Source organism: Lepidochelys kempii, chromosome 25 (assembly GCF_965140265.1).
Source record: "Lepidochelys kempii isolate rLepKem1 chromosome 25, rLepKem1.hap2, whole genome shotgun sequence".
Lineage (NCBI taxonomy): Eukaryota > Metazoa > Chordata > Testudines > Cheloniidae > Lepidochelys > Lepidochelys kempii.
In genome coordinates this window covers 8,874,200-8,895,609 of record NC_133280.1, presented here as the reverse complement: position 1 = coordinate 8,895,609, position 21,410 = coordinate 8,874,200, and the positions used below count along the sequence as shown (strand labels likewise).

General features: G+C 56.7%; 1 protein-coding gene across 5 annotated transcripts; it reads right to left on the bottom strand.

Moving 5' to 3' along the window:
- Positions 1-1,636: 1,636 nt before the first annotated feature.
- On the bottom strand, positions 1,637-20,707 carry SHD (Src homology 2 domain containing transforming protein D). 5 transcript variants are annotated; one of them, XM_073324022.1, is made up of 8 exons: positions 19,081-20,707; positions 18,406-18,982; positions 12,062-12,188; positions 11,312-11,533; positions 9,856-10,027; positions 8,437-8,556; positions 7,943-7,993; positions 1,637-4,621 (listed from the first exon to the last, which is right to left on the bottom strand). In XM_073324022.1, exons 2-8 carry the CDS (start codon positions 18,736-18,738, stop codon positions 4,435-4,437), a joined length of 1,212 nt encoding a protein of 403 aa, XP_073180123.1. In that variant the 5' UTR covers positions 18,739-18,982; positions 19,081-20,707; the 3' UTR covers positions 1,637-4,434. The 5 variants fall into 5 exon arrangements, with proteins under 5 accessions (XP_073180123.1, XP_073180122.1, XP_073180125.1 ...); XM_073324021.1 differs by having other exon boundaries at positions 18,406-20,707; XM_073324024.1 differs by having other exon boundaries at positions 1,638-4,621; positions 9,856-10,024; positions 18,406-20,706.
- Positions 20,708-21,410: the final 703 nt, after the last annotated feature.

Genomic DNA, 21,410 nt, shown 5'->3' with positions numbered 1-21,410 from the left:
TGGGTGCTCGTCTCTCACGCACTGACAGCTGCTCTCTAGGTCCACCCCATTGCAAGCATTCAAAAGAAACCCCCATTTTCTCGGGGGGGGGCGGTTGAAAAGATATTTTCCTCCCAGAAATGTTCCTTTTTGTGTGAAAAGGAAACAAATGGCCCTTGGGAGCTGTTATCTTGGGACACCTGGGTCGCTGCGGTAGGTATGTCTCCGGCCACCAGCACTGCAGTGTCTGAGGCCTGGCTCTTCCAAATATTTAGGGTCCACACATCCATTGATCTCAATCCCTTTGGGCTCTGGGCCTGAGCGTCTCACACCCTTGGCCCCTGTCAGGAAGGGAAGGTTCCCGTTTTACAGTTGGGGAACTATGGCCCAGACAGGCTAAGGGCTTTGCCGCAGCAGAACCCACATCCCAGCCCTGAGCCCACCCACGGGACCGCGCTGGTTTGGGCGAGAAAGGGGCGGGACATGAACCGAAACGATGAAAATATGATGTCTGTGGTCAGCTAGAAATAAACATTTTTTTGTTTCACTGGACAGGACATTTTCACAGCGAGGCAGGTTTTTAAACGGTGTCGATTTCTGGTTCAAAATGTCAGGGTTGGACCAAAAGCCATTTTTCTTCATGAAATAAACATCAGCCAGCTCCAGTCTGGAGCGCTTTATACCCTTAGATCTGACTCGTCAGCAGCCCATGCTACCAGTAGGGAAACTGAGGCATAGAGAGGCCGCCATGGCCCACAAGGTGATTCCGCGGGGGTGAGATGGGACGAGAGCCCAGGTGTCCTGCCTCCCAGGGCTACATCTCATCCTACAATGCAGCTACCCTCCCACACATAATGCTCTGATGTCCCCCCACCCCTTCTCTCTCCCCCCCCCACCCCATGCTTCTTAAATTAGAGGCTCTTTGCTCCATGACTGAGGCCACAACGGTACTAAGAATAGCCAAAGCTTTCAGCATGGTAGTGCAGGGTGCTGGCCTGGGGCCTGCCAATCCCTGCCCCGCTGTCAACTCGGGAGGAGGGTTTTGTGTGCCTGGCACAGGTTGATCAAGGCTGTTGGTGCCTCTCTTGGTGGCACGGTCACCTGTGCCCGGCTGTGCCCAAAGCCGGGCTGGAGGTTGGCTGGGCCTGGCCCATTGTTGTGTTTGGGGGATTTGAGAGTCGTCCAGAAGTGGCGGATGCATCGCTCCGGTGCCGGATCGGGGCCAGTTTATTCCGCGCCCCCCAGCTGAGGGAGGGCGCGTAAGCATGGAGAGAAACCAGATGCTTTCAGGGCACAGTGGAGGGAGCCAGGCCGCCCGGCTGCCATTGTTCTGCGCCAGGCATCTTTCACCTTGAAGTGACAGGAGCTGCGATTGGCGGGCTGCCCCTGTTTCTATGGCGACAGGTGTCCTCCAGGAGCCGGGGCTGGGATGGAGCCGGGACAAGGGGCCGGACCTGACGAGGATGAGAAACGAGAAACGAGAAACGGGCAGCGGCAGGCGGATGGACGTGAAGGGAGACAAAGTCAGACGCTAAGAAAAGGGGAGGCAGCAGCTTATGCCCCCCCACACACACGGCTGATGGGAAGGGCGCTGGGTGCCCCCCCGTCTATGAATTAATCAGACCCCCCCACACACACACACACGGCTGATGGGAAGGGCGCTGGGTGCCCCCCCATCTATGAATTAATCAGACCCCCCCCACACACACACACGGCTGATGGGAAGGGCGCTGGGTGCCCCCCCATCTATGAATTAATCAGACCCCCCCCATGTGCAGCACGTCTGGACTCACAGCAGAACGCTGCCCCCGCCGGGCACGCGGCTGGAGGGCATGAGGCAGGGGGTGCGGCTGCAGAGCAGGGCAGGGGCCAGTCCCCTGGGCTAGGAGCTGGCGGGCGGGGTTCGCCCCGGGGCCGGGCCGGGGGACTCACCTGCAGCCCGTTAGCCAGCGTCACCGACGTGCATCCGTGCCCATGCGTACGGGTGTCCTGCAGTCAGCCTGTCACCCCCTCATACAGCGCCGTGCGTTGGCTCGACTGCGGGTGGGCGCCCCGGTGTCCACCCAGCCATGTGTCCGCCTGTCCAGGTGTGGGGGAAGGGGGCTGCCCAGAGCCGGCGATTGGTGAGAGCCTGCAAGGTGCAGGCACCCCGAGTGGCGTGGCGGGAAGGGCCGGGGAGGACCCGCTGGCTGAGCAGAGCCCTTGGCGTCTCTCTCGCTCCGTCTGTGTCCCGGAGGCTTCCCCCACGCCGAGGGTGACCAGATAGCAAATATGAAATATCAGGACAGAGTGTGTGTGGGGGTAATAGGCACCTAGATAAGAAAAATCCCCAAATACCGGGACTGTCCCTATTAAATCAGGACATCTGGTCACCCCACTCCTGCTCCATCAGGAATGGCAGCTGCCGAGCCCTCAGTGCGGGGGTCTCTCCACCACATCCCCCTGAGCCGTGTATCGCCTCTGCCTGGACACCGCCTGCTCTGGGGGGGCTGGGCCAGGCCCATCATGTCGGCGCTGGGCCCATTTCTCCCCACCCACCCCCACATCAGATCATGGCCCCTCTGCCCTACTAATGGGGTGCCAGGTTAGGCCTGTTGCCCAGGCCCAGCGAGGGCTCTAACCCCTCCAGTGGCTGGGGGAGTGGGCCGGGGGGCTGGGAGTGGGGCAAGGCTAAAACAGGCAGCAGGAGGCCATCTTCCCCACTAGGCCCCCAGCCCCAATCCAGCCTAGGTTGGCCGTTCCCCATGGAGGGCTACTTGGAGAGCTGGGGGGACCAGCCCAGATCAGAAGAGCCACCGCCACCATGGGCATTAACTGGCGCTTGTGGGCAGAGGCCCAGGGCTGAATGGGCCAGGGAGCCACAAGTCCCCCCCACCCCAGGGCAGGAAGGAGACAGGTGCCGAAGGAGCTGAGGAGGGGGAGAGCTGCCCCCCTCACGTCCTGGGGGTGGCCACGTCCCAGGAGGTGGCACTGCGGCTGCAGGTGCTAATTTAGCTGGCGCTTGGTCAGTTAAGCGGGGCCAGGAAACTCTCCCAGCTACCAGACCCGGGCCCGAGGGAGGAGACTCAGCTCCCAGCAGGGGAGCCGCCCTTGGGGGAAAGGAGGCTGGAAGGCCCCTTCGGGCTGACCCCCTGCTCTCCAGGAAGAGCTGTGTCCACTGGATCGAGGGGACGGGGTGACCCACCAATGGGGTCTGGGGAGGGGAAACTCCCCTCCTCCAAACTGAGTCCAGCTCCCGAGGGCACCCAAAGGAGTTAGGTGCAAATGGGGCTTTCGCTCCTGAATCACGAGGTGCTTTGGCAAGTCACCTGCTCTCTCTGGGCTCGGATCTCCAAGCCCCTCTAGCCCTGGGGCCAGCTCTGCTCTCGCCCCGTCGTCCCCTGGTGAGTAATGCACGGAGCCCTGGGGCCCCGGTGGGACCCCTGCCCAGCCAGGCAGAGACAGACGGACGGACGGGCGGGCGGGGGCCGAGTCTGGACTACGGCGTTTAATGGAAACCTATTTGCCACGGCAGCACAGAGCACACACGGCGCGACGGACCCGCACACACACGCCGGGGGAAACGGGTTGGAGGGGGAGGGGGCCCACCTGGCTCAGGGGGCCGGGGCAGTGGTGGGGGGAGCTGGCTCAGGCGAGATGACACCGGGGGTAGGACACGGGAGGGCAGTTACATGAACCTACTGTCTCTACATGTTATTGTGCTCAGAGCCTTCCCGGGGGCGGCGGGCGTGTCCCTCCCAGGGCAGGACGGTGGGGACTGTCCAGGATGGGACATGCTCGGAAACCCCCTCCCCCACACTGGCAGCTCCCAGGGCTGCACAAGGGAAGGGGAAGCCTGGGCTCAAACAGGCCTGGAGGCGAGGGAAGTAACTTGGGAGTGTCTCTCCGAGCAGGATGGGCTGGGGGGCTCTGGGATACAGCCCCCCCCAGAGAAGGGCAGAGGAGATTTTCAGGGGCAGGGCCCAGCAGGACCTTGGGGCCAGCAGCATCCCGGAGGAGGAGAGACCAAGCTGGGGGCGGAGGGGAAAGGGAAGGGAAAAGGACAGCAGGACAATCTCCGGGACAAACAGCCCCGAAGCAGGAGCTCCCAGATGTGGCTAGAAGGGATGACCCTGGGCTAACCCCTTCCATGTGTAGGACCTACCAGGACAAAGGCCACCCCCCCAGAGCAGGACGCAGGGGCTGGGACAGCAGGAGGGTGCTGGATGCAGCATTACAGGCAGAGCGACTTGCTATAGCTGCTTCGGAGCATGACTCCCCTATGCTGAAACGGCAGGTCACGCAAAGTGCCACCCCATTCGCCCCTGGGGGCTGGGCTGGGGCCTCCCCATCTGCAGGCTCCGGACCAGCCCTTCCTCCTTCAGCCCCATCCTTGAGCCAGTGCTTCTGGGGGCGGGCAGGGCGGGAGCAGCCCCTGTCCTGCGCGGTCAGCAAGCATCCAGCGTCCCCCCCGCGTCAGAGGGTCTGCACGGCGACGGGGTACAGCAATGAGAGTTGCTCGGCCCCTTTGATGGGTAGCTCCCGCGCCGTGTAGTAGTGGATGACCTCGGGGATGCTCTCGAAGGGGGCGCTGTTCTGGCCCAGCACATACTTGCTCTCCCTGGTCCTGGTGAACTTCATGTGCATGAAGCCCTGGCTGCTCCTGTGGATGGAGGCAAAGGGGAAAGATCATTAGCAACGGGCATCCCCTCGCATTGGAGCCACAGGAGTAATCCCATTGGCCCTGAGCTCTTGTCTTTGCTGCGGTCAGCCACTAGAGGGAGATATGGTCATGCTAAGCAGAGCTGCTCAGCTGTGTGTCATAAGGCCTATACTGTTAGCTGTTGCTGGGGATTCTCCCTTATCTGAAACAGCAACAGCTGGTGGTTTTTGGAGCAGGAGGCTCCGAGTTCTAGCCCAGCTGCTGCCAAGTAGCCACAGTACTCAGCAGTCACTGGAGGCCATGTGATTTGCCATGATAGTATCCTCCTCATTGCACAGTGGTGGAATCTGAGGCCCCGGAGAAGCGGAAGCCACTCACTCACCGTCCCAGCAAACCAGTCCCAGCTACAGAACCCAGGAGCAACACCTGGCCGCTTTGTCTGGGGATCGGAGCAGGGTCCTGCAATATCTCCAGGCCGGCGGATCCCAGCGCAGGAATGTTGCTGGTTGAGGAATCCCTGAGCACCCTGGCAGATTGCGTGATCCAAGCCAGCCAGGAGAGGGGCTGCTCTGCTCTCCGGAGCCAGGCTGGGGGCTACCTCGGAGACACCGTGCAGAGATAGAGCCAACCCCAGCTCCCATCCCTGTGCGGGGATAAATATTTCAAAGCGTGCGGCGGGGGGAGCGGGGCCCGGGGATCAGAGCATGCTGCTGCGATTAACCCAATGAAATATTCATGCCGGCTGCTCCCCAGGCCGTGTGGCTCATTCTGTGCACAGACAGCCGACAAAGCGCCTGCCGGCCTGGCCCTTTGATGTGCTTGCCGACCGCTAATAAGAAGCAGATGTTCCAGGCAGAGAGTTCACGGGGAGCTACTTGTCGGGGGAGATTGTGCCCATGAGCCGGGGGAAGGGCCTGGAGGATCCTGGGGAGAGGAGAACGGGCCTCTTGCTCCTCCCCCATCCAAGGCTCTCCAAGCCCTTGACAGCCAGGAATGACTTTAAAACTTACCCACCCCAGGAGGGAAGCTTAAGGGCCTAAGCTTACAAGATGTTGATTCCCAGGCCCCTGCTCTGACCACTGGACCCCACTCCCCTCCTGGAGCTGGGAACAAGAGCCTTCTCCCAGGACAAGGGAGCCCAGCCCTCCGCTATGCTAACCCAGCAGATCACACATTGACCTAGGAGCTGGGAACAAGAGTCTGGTCTCTCATCCTCCTGCACAAACCCACTCGCCCATCGTTAAGCAGCCATGGGGTAAGAGGGAAGGTCCTCTCATGGATCAGTAACTGGTTTAAAGGCAAGAAACAAAGGGTAGGAATAAATGGTCAGTTTCAGAATGGAGAGAGGTAAATGGTGGTGTCCCCCAGGGGTCTGTCCTGGGCCCTGGGCTGTTCAACATATTCATCAATGATCTGGAAAAAGGGGTAAACAGGGAGGTGGCAAAATTTGCAGATGATACAAAATTATTCAGGGTAGTTAAGACCAAATCAGACTGTGAAGAGTTACAAAGGGATCTCGCAAAACTGGGTGACTGGGCAACACAATGGCAGATTTCAAGTGAGCTGTAGCTCACGAAAGCTTATGCTCAAATAAATTGGTTAGTCTCTAAGGTGCCACAAGTCCTCCTTTTCTTTTTACAATGGCAGATGAAATTCAATGGTGATAAACGCAAAGTAATGCACCTGGCAAAATATAATCCCAGCTACACATACAAAATGATGGGGTCTAAATTAGCTGTTACCCATCAAGAAAGCGAACTTGGAGTCTCTGAAAACATCCACTCAACGTGCAGCGACAGTCAAAAAAGCGATCAGAATATTTGGACCATTAGGAAAGGGATAGGTAATAAGACAGAATGTATTATAATGCCGCTATATGAATTCATGGTACATCCACACCTTGAATACTGCGTGCAGATCTGGTCGTCCCATCTCAGAAAAGATCTATTGGAATTGGAAAAGGTTCAGAGATGGATGATGGGGATGGAACAGCTTCTTGTAGGAGGAGAGATTGAAAAGACTGGGACTGTTCCATTTGGAAAAGAGACAACTAATGGGGGACAGGATAGAGCCGTGGTTCTCAACCAGGGGTCTGCACCCAGCCCCTAGCTACCCCTGCCTGCACCCTGAGCTACCCCCCCTCTCCTGCCTGCATCCTGAGCGGTTTTCAAACTTTTTAACTGAGTCCCCCGCTTTGAGTTATATTTTTTGGTTGCATCCCCCCACTAGGGTGACCAGACAGCAAGTGTGAAAAATCGGGACAAGGGGCAGGGGGGTAATAGGTGCCTATATAAGACAAAGCCCCAAATATCGAGACTGTCCCTATAAAATCGGGACATCCGGTCACCCCTCCCCCGGGAGTCAGGGGGTGGAGGTGGCGCTCCCTCCCTGGCCCCCGCAGTGCGGAACTGGTTCCAGCTCCGCCAGCCCTGGCCCCCGCAAACAGAAGTAAAACTATGCCTATGCCCAAGGGTCCCCCCCGGCCCGGAGCCCCGAGTTCCCCCCCACCCCCGGCCATGCCCACTGGGCCCTGGCATTTTTAGAGCATGCTGAGGGGGCTTGAGCACGGAACAGGTTGAGAACCCCGGTGACAGAGGTCTGTAAGATCACGAATGGTGTGGAGAAAATGAATAGGTGTGAATAAGTGTTAGAGGTGTGAATAAGTGTGAATAAGTGTTATTTGCTCCTTCACATAACACAAGAACCAGGGGTCACCCAACGAAATTAAAAGGCAGCAGGTTTAAAACAAACAAAAGCCTCCAGGAGAAGGTCACGTCCATAGGGCACGACCAGGGCTGGCTCCACAGGGCCGGAGAGCAGAGACGTCCCCCTGTTCGGTGGGCTCTGGCACTCGGGGCAGTGACTGACGACACCATGTTACCACCCCTCAATGCCCCCGTCACGTCACCTACATCAACCCCCTTGGCGCCAGGAGTCGAGATGCCCCAACACAACGCACCATGTGTCCCAGGAGCTCTGGCTCCCCAGTGCCAGGGAGTGGGGCAGGAATGTAGTGAGCACAGCACCTGGCCACCCCCCACCAGCCCCCCGCGGCCTGCGAGGCATCCGACGCCTGGAAGAAGTGAAGTGTATTGATGCCACCGCTCCGCTGCTCTCCTCCGATACTGTCGAGCCACGTCAGTTTCTGCAGCCCGTGTCTCCATCTCCTCCCAGGCCACGCAACCAGCTTCTCCCCTCCACCCCCCCCACACACCTCCCCCCCACACCCCTTGGAGGTGACAGCAGGTCACAGGCAATGACACACCGGCTCCCTGCACTACACAGGGATTCAGAGAGATGCTTTCTCTCCCACGCACGTACCGTGGGCATGAGCCCTCGCTCCGACCTGCAGAGAGAGGTGTCATGGGAGCCCTGGGAAGTGAGAGAGAGAGGGAGAGAAAGGGGGAGTCTAGTGGTTAGAGCAGGGGGAGTGGGAATCAGGACTCCTGGGTTTTACGCTTGGACCTTGTAGTGTAGTCTAGCCTGGGACTTTCAAGGAGTGTATGGGAGTTAGCTACCAATTTGTGCTTAACCCTCCTGGGAGTCAGACCTCCTGGGTTCTATACCCAAGTCTGCCAATATCTCACCACTGGGGACCAGACCTTCCCTGCTCCGTGCCTCAGTTTCCCCATCTTTGCAACAGGGCTAACAGCTCCCCCTGGTGGGGCTGCCAGTTTAATTAATGACCGCCCACCTGGGAAGCTCCAGGTGGCTGGGTCATAGAGCTGCAGGGCGCGAGCACCCCCGCTGCAGACAATTCCCCGACCCAGCAGCTCTCCGCAGAGGCTGGGAAAGACAGCGAGTGGGCGTCTCACCTGAGTGACAGGGAGTAGTCGTGGTGGCTGGTTTCACTGTTCCGCACCAGGTAGCTGCCTTCTTTGCACAGAGTCAGCAGGGTCTCGGCGTCCGCTCTGCTGATGGAGCCATGGTACCACCTGGGGTGGGGGGAGAGGAGAGGGTCACACAGCGACAGACACAGAGCTCCCAGTGCTCCCAATTTCACCATCAGCCTTGCGATACCTGCTGCTTTTAGGAACGTAGAACACAGGGCTAGACGGGAGCTCCTGGGTCTTTGGGCCAGTCCCCTGCTACCCAGGCAACACCATTGTGTCATTTCGGCCATAAACCTAGCAAGGTCTATCTTCAAACAAGTGAGGTTGGTTTCCCCCACTCCTCCTATTGGGAGGCTGCTCCAGAACCTCCCTCCTCACACATCTTCTTTTAGTTGCCTGCCTTTTCTCAAATCCCCAGCTACTGGAGTCAGGTGAATACAGGAGAATCTCAGCTTTCCTTTAAAAGATTAAGTGGGCATCTAGCTCTCCTAGTTGCAGAGAAAATCCTGAAAACACAACCCAAGAGCACCCTGAAAGCTCAGAACCAGGAAGGTAAATTGAAAGAACCTCCTCTCCACAATGTTTTTAATCCCAGGATTGTTCAAGGCCATCTCTTGGTTTTTGGGGGCCTGACTCAGGAATTTTGAATGCTTGGGGTTGGCCACGCTTCAGGCAAGGTCTGTGTTATCATGGCAAGAGCACAACCTCCTGTTCCCATCCCACCCCTCAAGCTTCTTCTCCACCCCCCTGGACCTCATGATGTCTTTTACACCGGTGGAGAGTGGGAGCAACACGCTACCAGAACCTTTGCCCTGGTGTGAGTGACCACCCAAGACATAGGGTGACTGAAGGCGGGGCCTGTTGCTGCAATCAGCTGGGCTGCAGGAGACGCAAGCCAGGCCTGTCCGCACGGGGCACTCTGGAATGACTTAAATACTTACCCCCTGTGGGCCCTGGCCGTGGCAGCAGCAGTGTCTTCTGGGCACGGATCCCAGAATGCCCAGTGGTGCCCCGAACTGTGGTGCATTGTGGGGCGATTGCAAACCATCCTCTGGGAGGAGAGAGGTCAAACTCCCAGATTTCCTCCAGGGTCCCGAGGTCTGTAACAGTTTCCGTGGCATGTGACGGTGCTCGTGGCTCAAAGCTCCCGAGCTCAGCGCTGTGTTCTGACCAATGACCCGTACGCACGCCTTGCCCCAGTGCATCTTGGGACGAATACATTATGGGCTCAGAGCTCTGGCCACAGCTGCACCCAGCATGGCTGGCTTGGGGGCATGGTACAGCCTCAGCTCCCGCCCTGTGTGGCCTGCCATCAGGGCATCCGGAGCAGGCAGGGAACCATGGATCTAAAGGATGCTGGTGCCCATCCAGCTGCCAGGCTTGCCCGCCCCTGGGACTTACACCTGCTTCTCCAGTGGCAGCGAGGGGTCCACGCGTTCGGCCATGGGGGGACTGCGCTCCGGGCTGTGCGATCGGCTGTGCTTGGGGCCTGCCGTCAGGTGCTTTGGTGGCTGACGGCGCTCTTTGTTCAGGGAGGAGGGGCGTTCCCAGTCGGGGTTTTCGAACTGCACTGCTTGGGTGGGGGGGAAAAATGCATTACACGGGGAGGGAGAGGTGGCAGGCTGCTCCTGGTTGGGCCACAGTCTCCCCGACCCCGGCTCAGCGGAGCACTGAGTCCCCCTTGCTGGTTCCACCCTCCGCTGCCAGTGAGCCATAGTCTCATCAACCCAGCAGCAGCCTTGGGCCCCACACCTGGGTACCTGGAGGACACTGCACCCATCTCTAGCCAGTATCATTGGTCCAGGGCCAAAGGAGGGTGAACTCCTGCCCCACAAATGCCACCCCCGCCCTGTACCCAGCCTGGTGGGGAGAAGCTCCGTCAGGCCTGACCCTTCCTTGGATTCCTCTTAGCTTCAGCCCGCGTCCCCCAGTGCCCGTCTGCCCACGCGTCCATCAAGATGGGGGACGCCGAGCGTCTGGAACCCAAGCAAACAACGTCAGAGCTCTGGATCCAAACTCTGCCCTCAGCCCCACTCTCTGTGCCTGATCCCTGCCACCTGAGCCTCAGAGGAACCCCGCATCCCATTTCCCAGTTACATTACTTTGCTCCTTCGGCTCATTGGGCCGGACTCAGAGGCCACTGAAGCCAATGGGAAGACTGCAGAGGCTGCAGGTTCGGGCCTGTGGCTTCTTTGCAGCAGGGCTCTTTAGAGCCGGTCTGGGACTGGACTGGAGCCCCTGGCCTGATGGGCCCTGAAGGTGCCATTAGTAATGCCACATCCTTTCCCTCTGGTGCCAACTCCCACTGCTATGCCGGGGCAGGGCAGGAGGCCGGGGCACCAGGTCCCTGCCACTCCCTCCCTTTTCTGGCACCATCAGGGCTGCTTCCCATGACTGGCTCTTGTTAATCAATTACATCCCGATGGCACCTTTCACCCTAGAGGATCCCAAAGGACCACGGAGCTGCAACCCCAGTGACATGCAACCCACCTGGGGCATCAGCTGGACACACAGCCCCATGGGGGCCAGGAGATTGTAGTCGAAGGACTCTAGGGTGAACCCCCTGAGCCTACTGGAAAGTGCTCTGGGGGGTTTGATGCTCAGGCAGAGCAGCAGGGATTCCAGGGCTCATGATCTCGCTGGAAAGGGCCCCGCACAGGAAATGCCTGGAGCTGAAGCCACCTGCCTAGGCAGAATGAGCTTCCTGGGGATTTCACACCTGAGGCTTAGCCCCAGAGCCATGCCCTCCCAGGCTCCAGCAGAGCCCCATGTCTCTGGCACTGTGCCACTCCCCTCCCCACAGAGACTGGCCCTTCCCGGGGGCTCTGCCGGCTCAGCGGAACAGGGCGGGACATACCTGCGAAGGCCCGGGAGATGTGGTCTTTCTTCCACTCCCAGGGCTGATCGTACTCGTCCGCTGGCCGCTCGTCATCTTGGGGCAGGCGGCTCTCGCGGGCCGGGCTGGCTGGGCCGCCCTCGGGATCTCGCTCCTGCTCCTCATAGGGGGTGTCGTAAAGCTGCAGGCCCTGCAGGCACTTCTTCCCCCGCCGGCCCTCCCAGTCGCCTTTCCCCTGGAAATCTGGGAGTCCAGCGAAAGGGGATTAGTTGGGCAGGGCCAAGGCTGGGCCGAGGAGCCCGTGTATAGACGTGTGCCAGGGCATGGCGGGCAGACAGCAGGAGGCCATGTGCAGGCGAGGGGGTGGGGAGAGTGGCAGTAGATGCTCATATACCTGGAGGGATTGGGTGCCACACAGCAGGTGCCCACATGCATGGGTGGGTACACTGGGTGCCCGGTGCCCACATGTGTGGTGGGTACACTGGGTGCCAGGATCCCATGTGCGGGGGGGAGATTGGGTGCCAGGTGCCCATGTGCAGGGGGGGGGTACATTGGGTGCCCTCCTACTCACCCAAGGGGCTAGCGAGCCAGGCAGGGGAGTTGATAACAGCCTTGTCCTTCCCCTTGGGCACAGGTGCCTCAGTGAGAGCGAGAAGCAGCGTCACAGAGCCCTGCCCCAGTCCCCCCGTGCAGTCGCAGCTAGGAGCTGCTCCATGCAGCACAGGGTCCTGCCCCACCCCTGGCGACTGCTCCTGCCCTGGTGTCTCTCACCTGCCACCACCCGCTGGGCGTCATAGGGCTCCATGTAGCCGTTGTTCTCCGGCACCAGCTCCTTGGTGTCCCCTGGCTGCTCCTGGCGGGCATCGAAGGGGTCAGAGTACTCGCTGTCAGCATCGCCCTGCGGGCAAGGAGGGGCAACACTCAGCGCAGAAAAGGCAGGGCCAGGCCCAGCGGCACCCAAACATCCCAGCTGCAGGAGCAACCCGGGGAAGCAGCCCAGGGCACTGATCAGCCCTGCCAGCAGGAGTCCCTCTCCCCCAGCACCCAGATCGGTGGGAATTAAAATAAGAGACAAAGGGACTTCACTGCGTCCACATGGATGAGGAAATGTTAAAACAGCCTTTAAGTATGCTCAAGGGTGTTATAAAGACTATGGTGACCAATTGCTCTCCGGGACCACTGAAGGCGGGACAAGAAGCAATGGGCTTAATCTGCAGACAGGGAGAGTTAGGTTAGATATTAGGGAAAACTTTCTAACTCTCAGGGGAGTTAAGCTCTGGACCAGGGTCCCAAGGGAGGTTGTTGAATCCCCATCATTTGGGGTTTTAAAGAACAGGTTGGACAAACCCCTGTCAGGGATGGTCTAGGGTTATTTGGTCCTGCCTGAGTGCAGGGGGCTGGACTAGGTGAGCTCACGAGATCACTTCCAGCCCTACAATTCTACGATTTCTCTATGGACATAGGAGTTAAACTAGGAATCCAGTCAGAGCCAGGTAGCAGCCCAAACCTGAGGACACCAGCAAGCTCATCTCATCAGAGGCCAGGTGAAAAGTGCAGAGAGAAGGAGAGGAGATGTGAGCCTGGAAAGCCCTGAGTCCTACTTCCAGCTTTGACACCAATTCGCTGCATGATCTCGGGCAAGCCCCTGCCTCAGTTTCCCCATCGGTGACACAGGGCTAGTGACACCAGCCTGCCTTTCACATGCTTCCCATGGGTTTGCTGGGAGATCTTTGCAGAGTGTGATGGAGAAGGAAGGCATTAAGACCCAGATTAGGCTCCTAAATACCACTGAGGATCTGGCCTAAGCTTTGTCACAGCCGATCCCACATCTCTGGAGGCAGAGAGGCAGCAAGCGAGCTCAAGTCTGAGCCTGACGTACAGCTGCAGAGACAGGGAGTGCTACGCCCTGGGTGGAGAGGTAATAGAAAGCAATGAAATCAGTGGGACTGTGTGGCCTTGTGGCTTTGGAGCCTTTCGCTTCTGGGGTTCTGGTCTGAATCCAGGCTGGGGCAGGGAGGCCTGAGAGAAGCTGCCATCCGGTGGCTGCTCAGTGCAGGGCGTTATTTGGTCTCAGGGCCATCTCAGAGCTGGCAGAACGCATTTAGCGCTGCCTTGGCTGCCAGTCTCAGCAGGATGGAGACCGCTCTCCCCGCTCCTCTAGGTCAGGGGGTAGAGGCGCGTAGGCTGGCCAGAGAGCGTCTGTGTGTGTACGCGGGCATGTCTTGTCCTGTGACAGCCCAGAGCGCACCCGCTCTGTGGGTAAAGAAAACATCGGCCCGCAGCGCTGTCAATCCACCTCATTTCTCAGCGCTCAATTCACAGACACAAAAGGGGAGAAGCAGGGTAATTGCTTCGAGGAGCGGCTGAGAGGCAATTGCCATGCGCCTGTCTCATTTGCCTGCAGCTCTCAAAACATTTCCTCCGCGGGCTGTTTGAGCGTGTCTAACACGCTGTCGGGGGCAGCGAGCGGCAAGCAGGGGGACAAGGCCTGACTGACAGCCAGGGATCAGAGATGGGGGAGCGGTCCGATTGGCACGGGGACTCCTGCCCCTTTGCAGGGCGCGGGTGGAGGGTCGGAGATGGGGGAGCTCGCCAGCCGGTGGGGGACCCCAGCATTCGCGTGGTGCTGGCAGAAGCTGATGCTCATCAGGGAAGACAGAGGAAATGGCAGCCGGGCTCGAACTGGCACCTGCAGCTACTGTGAGGAAAGGGCACTAGCCCAACTGATCACAGCCCCTCATGCTGAGACCTCACGCCAGTAGCATGAGGCCTGGGTGGGATCTGGGTGGGAAAACAGGCAGGGCTGCTGATCAGCTGTACTCATTACCAACCCCAGGGAGCTCTCTGCCAGGGGCAGGGCGTTAGCCCCTGTGTCCTGCTCAAATTCCAGATGGGGAAATGACTGTCTGGCTTCTTTTTCACCTCCTGAACTATTGTGCAGTGTTGCTGTGTGCTCTTAAAGCGGCCATGTTCCAGCCCAGAGATGGCTGCATTTCGGGGCTGGGTGAGTGAGCCCTATGCAGAGGCACTGTTAAACAGCTGTCACCGGTCACCTGAGAGTTGGCTGCATTTCAGCAGTGGATGAATCATCCCTGTGCAGTGTTGCTGTGCACTGTTAAAACAGTTACCGCGTTCCACCCCAGAGGTGGCTGCATTTCAGTGCTGGGTGAGCGTTCCCTGCATATGTAACATGCTTTGGGAAGAAAGGCACTGTATAAATGTAAGGTGTGTGTATGCAACAACTTCACGCATAGATTTAAAGAAAGATAGCTCCCCTAGTGAGAAGTATGGCCAGCAAAGGCCAGCATCCAGCAGGGACTATCTCTGAACGCAAGGTGATCAGTAGCAGAGAGGAACATGTGGCCCAGTTCAAAAGGGAAACGAAAACATCCCCTAGGACACTACAAACAAGGTCAAGGAATAGTTTAGGGGGGAGCAGAAATGTGCTTGATATTATCACGGTGAGAACAGAGGACCTGACTTCCCCTTTCATATACTCTGGCGTAAACCAGCAGTAATCAGAGTCACTCCAGAGTAAATTCTGGTGTAAATGAGAGGAGGACCAGGCTCTTTGAGAGGGGGCATGGTCTAGTGATCAACACACAGGGCGTTCTGACTCCTGGCTCCTCTTCCTAGCTCAGGCACTGATCGTGGGCAAGTCTCAGGGTAGGTCTACACTGCAGGCGGGGAGGGTGATCACAGCAGGCATGGACATGCCAGCGCTAGCTGGGATCTAGCTAGGTCAGACACCAACAGCAAAGAAACCCTGGCGGCGTGAGCTTCGGGGGGGGGGGGGGTTGTACATGTCCCCCAGCCAGGACCTGGGTACGCCCTGGGGGGGATGAGCCTGTGCTGAAGTGTTTGCTGCCACAGCTTCCCTGCTGTTAGTACCTGAGCTCGCTAGAACGGAGCCTCAGGTATGTCCATGCGTGCTGTGATCACACTCCCCGCCTGCAGTGTAGACCTACCCTGGGACGTCCACACATGCTGCAGTCACGCGTCCCCAGCTGCAGCGTCTCCATCAGCACAGGGGGGGTGACAATACGTACCCGCTTTACCGAGGCACTATCAAGTAAACATCATATTATTGCAGTGCTGCCTAGCGATCCCAACCGAGATCAGGGCCCCCCTTGCCCTGGGCACTGCATGTTCATATAGTGAGAGACACCCCCTGCCCAGAAACGCTTATGATCTAAAGAGAGAGGATGGATAGGGCCCCAGAAGGGAAGGGATTTGCCCGAGGTCACGTAACAGGGCAGTGGCAGAGCCAGGACCAGAGTCCAGGTGCGCTAGCTCACTGCTCTCACCACTAGACCACGCTGCTGCTGAGTTTGGCAGTGCTAGTCTTACGGCAGAGTAGCGACCTCTCTAAAAGAAACGGGGGCTTTCTTCCTCCGGGTAACCCACTAAAGGAATGCAGTCCTAAGCCCCCCTCCCCCACCAGCCTTTGGCTGCACGGTTACCCAGGATGGTTAGACTCTCATGCAGTCAAGGTCAGAGCTAGGTTATTTCTGCCTGTAGAGTTGCTCACCTTCCTAATGGCTTGTGACATAACCTGCAGCTGCCGTCAAGCCCAAGCCCTCCTGCAGAACAGCCGCGTTACAGGGTCACAGGGATGATTCAGGTGTGGGTTAGGTGAGCTGGCAGTCTGTGGTTGACAGCCTGAATCCATAAACCGGGTACAACGTCCTCCCAGCTCACCCCTCCACCTGATCTCGCGCAGAAATCCTCGGGCCTCTCGCAGGGGGTGGCTGGAGTTCGGCACCCAAAGCACCGTCGCTCCCGGTATTAAATGTCACCCCCTTATCGTCACCAATGAATTAACCATCAAAGGCAGAGGCTGAAGATGAGAATTATGGCTGATGCTTTAATTATGACGAGGAGGCAGAGTGGAGGAGTGGGGAGACGGGGGTTCTAATCCCAGCTCTGCCGCTGTCGCGTCCCCTCTCCCCGGGCCTCACTTCCCCCTGGGGGGACAGCGACACTGACCTCTCCCACAGTGGGGCTCGTTAGCGATCGCTGGGCATGCTGGGATGGGGTTATGGTGACACGTGGGCTGCATGTGGAGAGAGGTGTGAAAAATCCCTCTGGGCCAGCGGCACCTCTGCCTGCCACACGTCACTGCTAATAAGGCTGAGAGCAGGGGTGCTAAGGAGGGCAGGAACCTGTGATCCCAGCAGCAGTCGTATGGAGCTGAGCCTGCCAACGGCTTCACGCTTTGGTCTAGATTTCACACCCTCCTCCATGAGCTCACTGACGTGCTGACGAACCCCTCGCCTGCTGCACCGGCCCCGTGTTACAGCCACTGCAGACCCATCCCCATCATCTGTGACCCCGACAGAGGGGTCAGCGCGCTGATCTCTCCTTTGGCAGCACTCCCAGCCTGTTGAGTCCTGCCTCCCCACTCCTCTGTACCCTATGTCTACCCAGCAATCACAAGACATATGCAAGCTGGTTTTGTCCACACTCGCTCGCTAAATATAGACTCCTGGGTACAAGCTCGCCCGGGTCCTTCGGAATGCGCTCGACCAGCTAACCTGGGCTTCTGCCCCTGCTGCCATGACTTCACTGCTATGCTCACTGGGGTACGCGACACATCCTACCGTCGCCCCTCCTGACTGCAGGGTAGACGTATCCATGGCGTCCCCCATCTCCTTCATGGAACAGTAGCGCCCACAGTTCAACGGAAAATGGAAAGGATGCGTCCAGAGTCCAGTGAACGGGGCAGAGGTGTCCCCGCATCAGTGCCCATGGGCACGATCTGAATGGGCAAGCATTGGCACAGCTACCCCTAAGCAGCAGCAGAATAATACGCCCATGGATCCACTGCTCCAAAGAGGACCACTGAGTGCAGCAGGTTGCAACCCCTATTGAGCCAGGCCTGTTACAGACTTAGCCCTCTGCTGTTCCTGCACCACTGACATGCCCAGAATGAGTGATTGCTGGACAACCCCAGGTATACGCTGAGCGACGCTCCAAAGCTGCCCCCCTCCCACCTCCCCGTGCAGTTCAGCATGCTCTCTGCATGGGCAGCTCCGGAGGACTAGCATGGTTGGATCTGGGCTGGAGAGACGAGGCTCAGTGACTGTCACAGGAACAAATACAGAAAATGCCATTGGGAAAGTGTTACATAGCATTGATAATGACCGGTATTCCAGGAGGACTGAGACGCCCCAGATGAGACCAGGCTTCATAGCACTAGGCATTGTACCTATGCGTAGTGAGACCTGAAAAGCTTACAATCTAACCAGACGAGACAGACAGGCTGCAGCAAAGGACGGGGCATTTTAGCCCCATGTTACAGATGGAAAACCATGGCCTGAAAGAAGGGAAGGGACTTGCACAAGGTCCCACTGGGCATTGGTGGGAGAGCTGGGAATCAACTCTAGGTCTCCTGGGCCCCAGTCCTCAGCTCCAGAGCTATGAAATCAGAAAGTCGTCTCTTTCCCTGATGCTGTCAGGAAGGATCATTTATTGCACATTTCTTGCCAGAAGGTGAAACAAACCGAAAAGCGTGGCTGCCGCTTGAAACCTTTCCCTGCCCATGGAGCCCCAGGCTGCGGTCCTCTCTCCCCCTCCCTCCTTCCTTTCTCCAATTCATGGGTATATCCCACAATACCCAGCAAACTCTCCCCTTGGGCGTAATTGCACACACCGCCAAAATGCAGCCATCTCTGGGGCACAACCAGCAGCCGTTTCGTCGTAATAGCTCACCCCAAAGCACTGTAGGATGGGAAGCGAACAATGCTGCATCTAACTGAAACATCGGGGTGAATTCATGGAAGCCCCGCATCCTCACCCAAGTCGGCCTCTGGCCAGGCTGCTGGGCTGAACACACCAGCTCTCACAGAAAGCATTCAGGATCAGCTGGACATCGCCTGCTGCGCAGTACGCCCTACCACTTCCAGAAGAGCCCTGACTCAGAGCAAAGAGCACCAGTTATAGAATCCCCCTGCATGCAACACCTTGGAAATCCCCATCCAAGCAGCAACCTGACCCAGCCCTGCTTAGCATGAGGGATGTGATGTGACCACAGGCCGAGAGGGCGAGGCCTGAGTGTGATCAGACCCCTGAAGGACACCAGCTCAGTAAATCCCCTTGCTCCCAGCACCTACCTGCTCTTGCCTGCCTTTCAGCTCCTCAGCTGCCGTCTCCAACAGAGCTTTGCTCCTGTTCAGGTCAGTGGACTCCACTTTGATAAGCCTGTGTTTTGGGGAGGTGTATTTCCCTTCCGCACAGCCACCAGCAGCTGCCATATTTGGGGATCCCGAGCCCCCGGGATCTGGCTCCAGTTTATTGTCGCTGTCTTCATAGGGATCCTCAAAGTCCAGGCTCTTCTGTGCTCTGTAAGCCTTTAAGATCTCACTCTCTGTGTAGTCGGGCTTCGGGGGCTGTGGAGGAGACCTCCTGCTCCCAAAACTCAAGTAATCTTTCAGCCACTTGGCCATTTGTTCCAGCCTGACAACAAAACCCCGACCTCTCTGGGCAGAACAAGTGGGTTTGGAAGAATTCTCAAGCTGCCATCAGATAAGCCTTAGCGGCTCCCCATGATTTATAATCCAAATTGGGTGTCATTCATCTTCCTTTCAGGAGACCCTGAGCATCGAGAGGTCTCCAATGTTTATGTCTCAGACTGATGTCTTATCCCAGAGCGAGCTGCTCCAGGAGTTGGAAATGAAATTTCCTCTCTCCCTTTAATAGAAGAGGGTTTCAAAGGTGTTTAACACAAAATGAAAAGCAACACACTCCTGTCTGGAGATCCTATAGACCTTATGAAATAAAATACTTACATCAAACCAGATCTCTGTGTGGGGGTTGGATCACGGAAGGTTTTCACATTCTATTACCAGTTCAAATGCAATGGACAATTGAGGGGAGAAAAAGTCTTTTTTTTTTTTTAAAAATTAATCTCCCCTGCACTAAGCTTCAAAAAATAGACACACACAGCCAAAAACCTGTCTCGAATGAAAGCTCCAGAGTGTCTTTCCAAGAGATCGGTTTTAATCCCTAAAACGGATTTGCGATACTGAGCATTTACAAAGCATTAGCGCTTTTAAAGGAGAAAGAAAGAGAGAGAAAAGAAATTTACCAGTTCATTATGGAACGATCAGATCTAAGCAACAATAGAGCATCCCGCAAAGACAATTTTCTATGGTCTGGAAAGAAACATTTAAAAAACAAAAACAACCCTAGACAATGAACACCTCACCCGTTCAAACACTAGCCAGGCACATTAATATCCATTTTAAAACTGCCTTTACAAAGTTCCTCTTAAATACATAAATATATAACCACCGGTTCTCGTAAGTCTTTGTCTATCCAGTTAGAATCCTTTAAGATATCCAGGGAATGGAATCACCTCCCAGCTACCGTTTCTTGTCAGATACGAAGCTGTGTATATATTTATTTCCCATCGCCACCAGAAACTTCCTTGGTTTACAGTTAAGGTTGCTGAAGCGTCAAACCCTCACACACGCAATTCCTGGACAAACAAGACAATCTCCAGTACACATTGGCACACATCCATCATTCGGTTTTTATTTCTGGTGGGGGGGAAGAGAGTGATTTATTCCAAAGCCCAAATAAGCAGAGATCTTACCCAAAAAAAAAAAAAAAAAAATCAAACCTCCTCCCTCTTAAGAGACATTCACAAAAGCAGGACTGGAAAACTTTAGCAAAAGTCTAGCTTGGAAGAGTCCAGTTATAGCTTTCTTCTCCTTTGTTAGATTTTGAGAGGGTTGTTATGATGCTTTCCCTGAGAGCTCGTCTCCTTTACAGGATCCAGGAAAGTAACTGCAAACACAACACAGCCTGAACAACTGCAACAGTGATCTCCAGATACCACCAGTAGCTTTTTGCAAGGCAACTGCACAAAGAAAAGGGGGCTGGGGTGGGAAGAGACTTTTCAGCCTTTTGCATCCATCAGTTTCTTGTTTTCAGGGACCTGCGGGCTACTTTTGGGAGGAAGGATGGCAGGAGCTGCAGCTTCAGGAAGCCGGTCATAGTTTTGATGCGGTTGTTGGGATGATTTGGGGAAAGGCGGGAGATAAAAAAAAAAAATCGGTGGCTGGAAGGTCTGGAAGCCTCTTTGCAATCGTTGCTCCTGATACGTCAAAGGGTTTTTCGCCTCCTCCTCCTGGCCCTATGGTTTTTGCAGGCACAGCTCCCTCTAGTTTGCAAAGGTTACAGAGACCTTCAGCAAGAAGCAAGGCACCAGCTGGAGGGACAGATACCTAGCACCCCCCCTTCCCGGCTCTCAAAGAAGTGTCATTCCCCTGCAACAGGAAAAGGGAGGAAGGAGAGAAAATGCCCTTTCTCCAGATCCCTGCTCTTTATGGAGCATCCCCTAAGGAAGCATCAATAGATTCAATTCCTCCCAGAGGACAGAGCCTAGTGAAACTGACCAGGGGAAAGGGAGGGAGGGATAAAAGAAGCTGAAATTGAGCAGGCAAAAAGAAAGTTGCATGTATGCATGGAGGGGGGGTTTAAATCTCTTCCTTTTTTAGCCTTCTCCATCCCATCTTCCCTGGTTGTCCCTGGCTAGACATGCCGGCTGCTCCTTGGCGCCTAGCCCAACCTGAGGTGTGAAATTGCCAACTGGCTCTCCTTGCTAGAGAGAAGGTGGCTGTAAATAAAGAACAGGGAGATCGGGGAGAGAGGGAAAGTGGAGGGAGGGGGGAATTAAAGGCGAGGGCAGCTGGAGGTGGAGAGAGAGAAACTGAGCCGATAGGAATTAAGGAAAAACAAACACAACAACTACGCTGGATGTATGGATTAGAACAAGATGCGATCAGGTCTGTTAAAGTGGCAGCTGGTTGCTCCCTGGTGGGTTGGGAGGGGACGAGCATCTGCAGCTTTGACAGGCCAGGGTTATTTTGCGTGGGGAGATGAAATACTGTGCAAGCCAAATTTCACCTGGGCGGTGGGGGGCACCTTAAATTTTCTTACTGGATGTGTATCAGCACTAGTGGTGGCAGCAGGGGGAAATCGAGGCTGGGTGGCTCGAGCACTGGCCCGGCTGCGGAGCCAGGAGTGCTGGGTTCTAATCCTACCTCTGCCACTGACCTACCGCGTGCTCTTGGGTAAATCATGTCCCCTTCTGCTGACTATTTAGACTGTG

Coding starts and splice junctions, on each gene's coding strand:
- SHD (XM_073324021.1), bottom strand. CDS start 18,738: ATGGCCAAGTGGCTGAAAGATTACTTGAGTTTTGGGAGCAGGAGGTCT. Junction 12,189..18,405: donor TGAAAGGCAGGCAAGAGCAG/GTAGGTGCTGGG, acceptor CCTTGCCCGCAG/GGCGATGCTGACAGCGAGTA. Junction 4,622..7,942: donor AGCGAGGGCTCATGCCCACG/GTACGTGCGTGG, acceptor CTCCATCCACAG/GAGCAGCCAGGGCTTCATGC.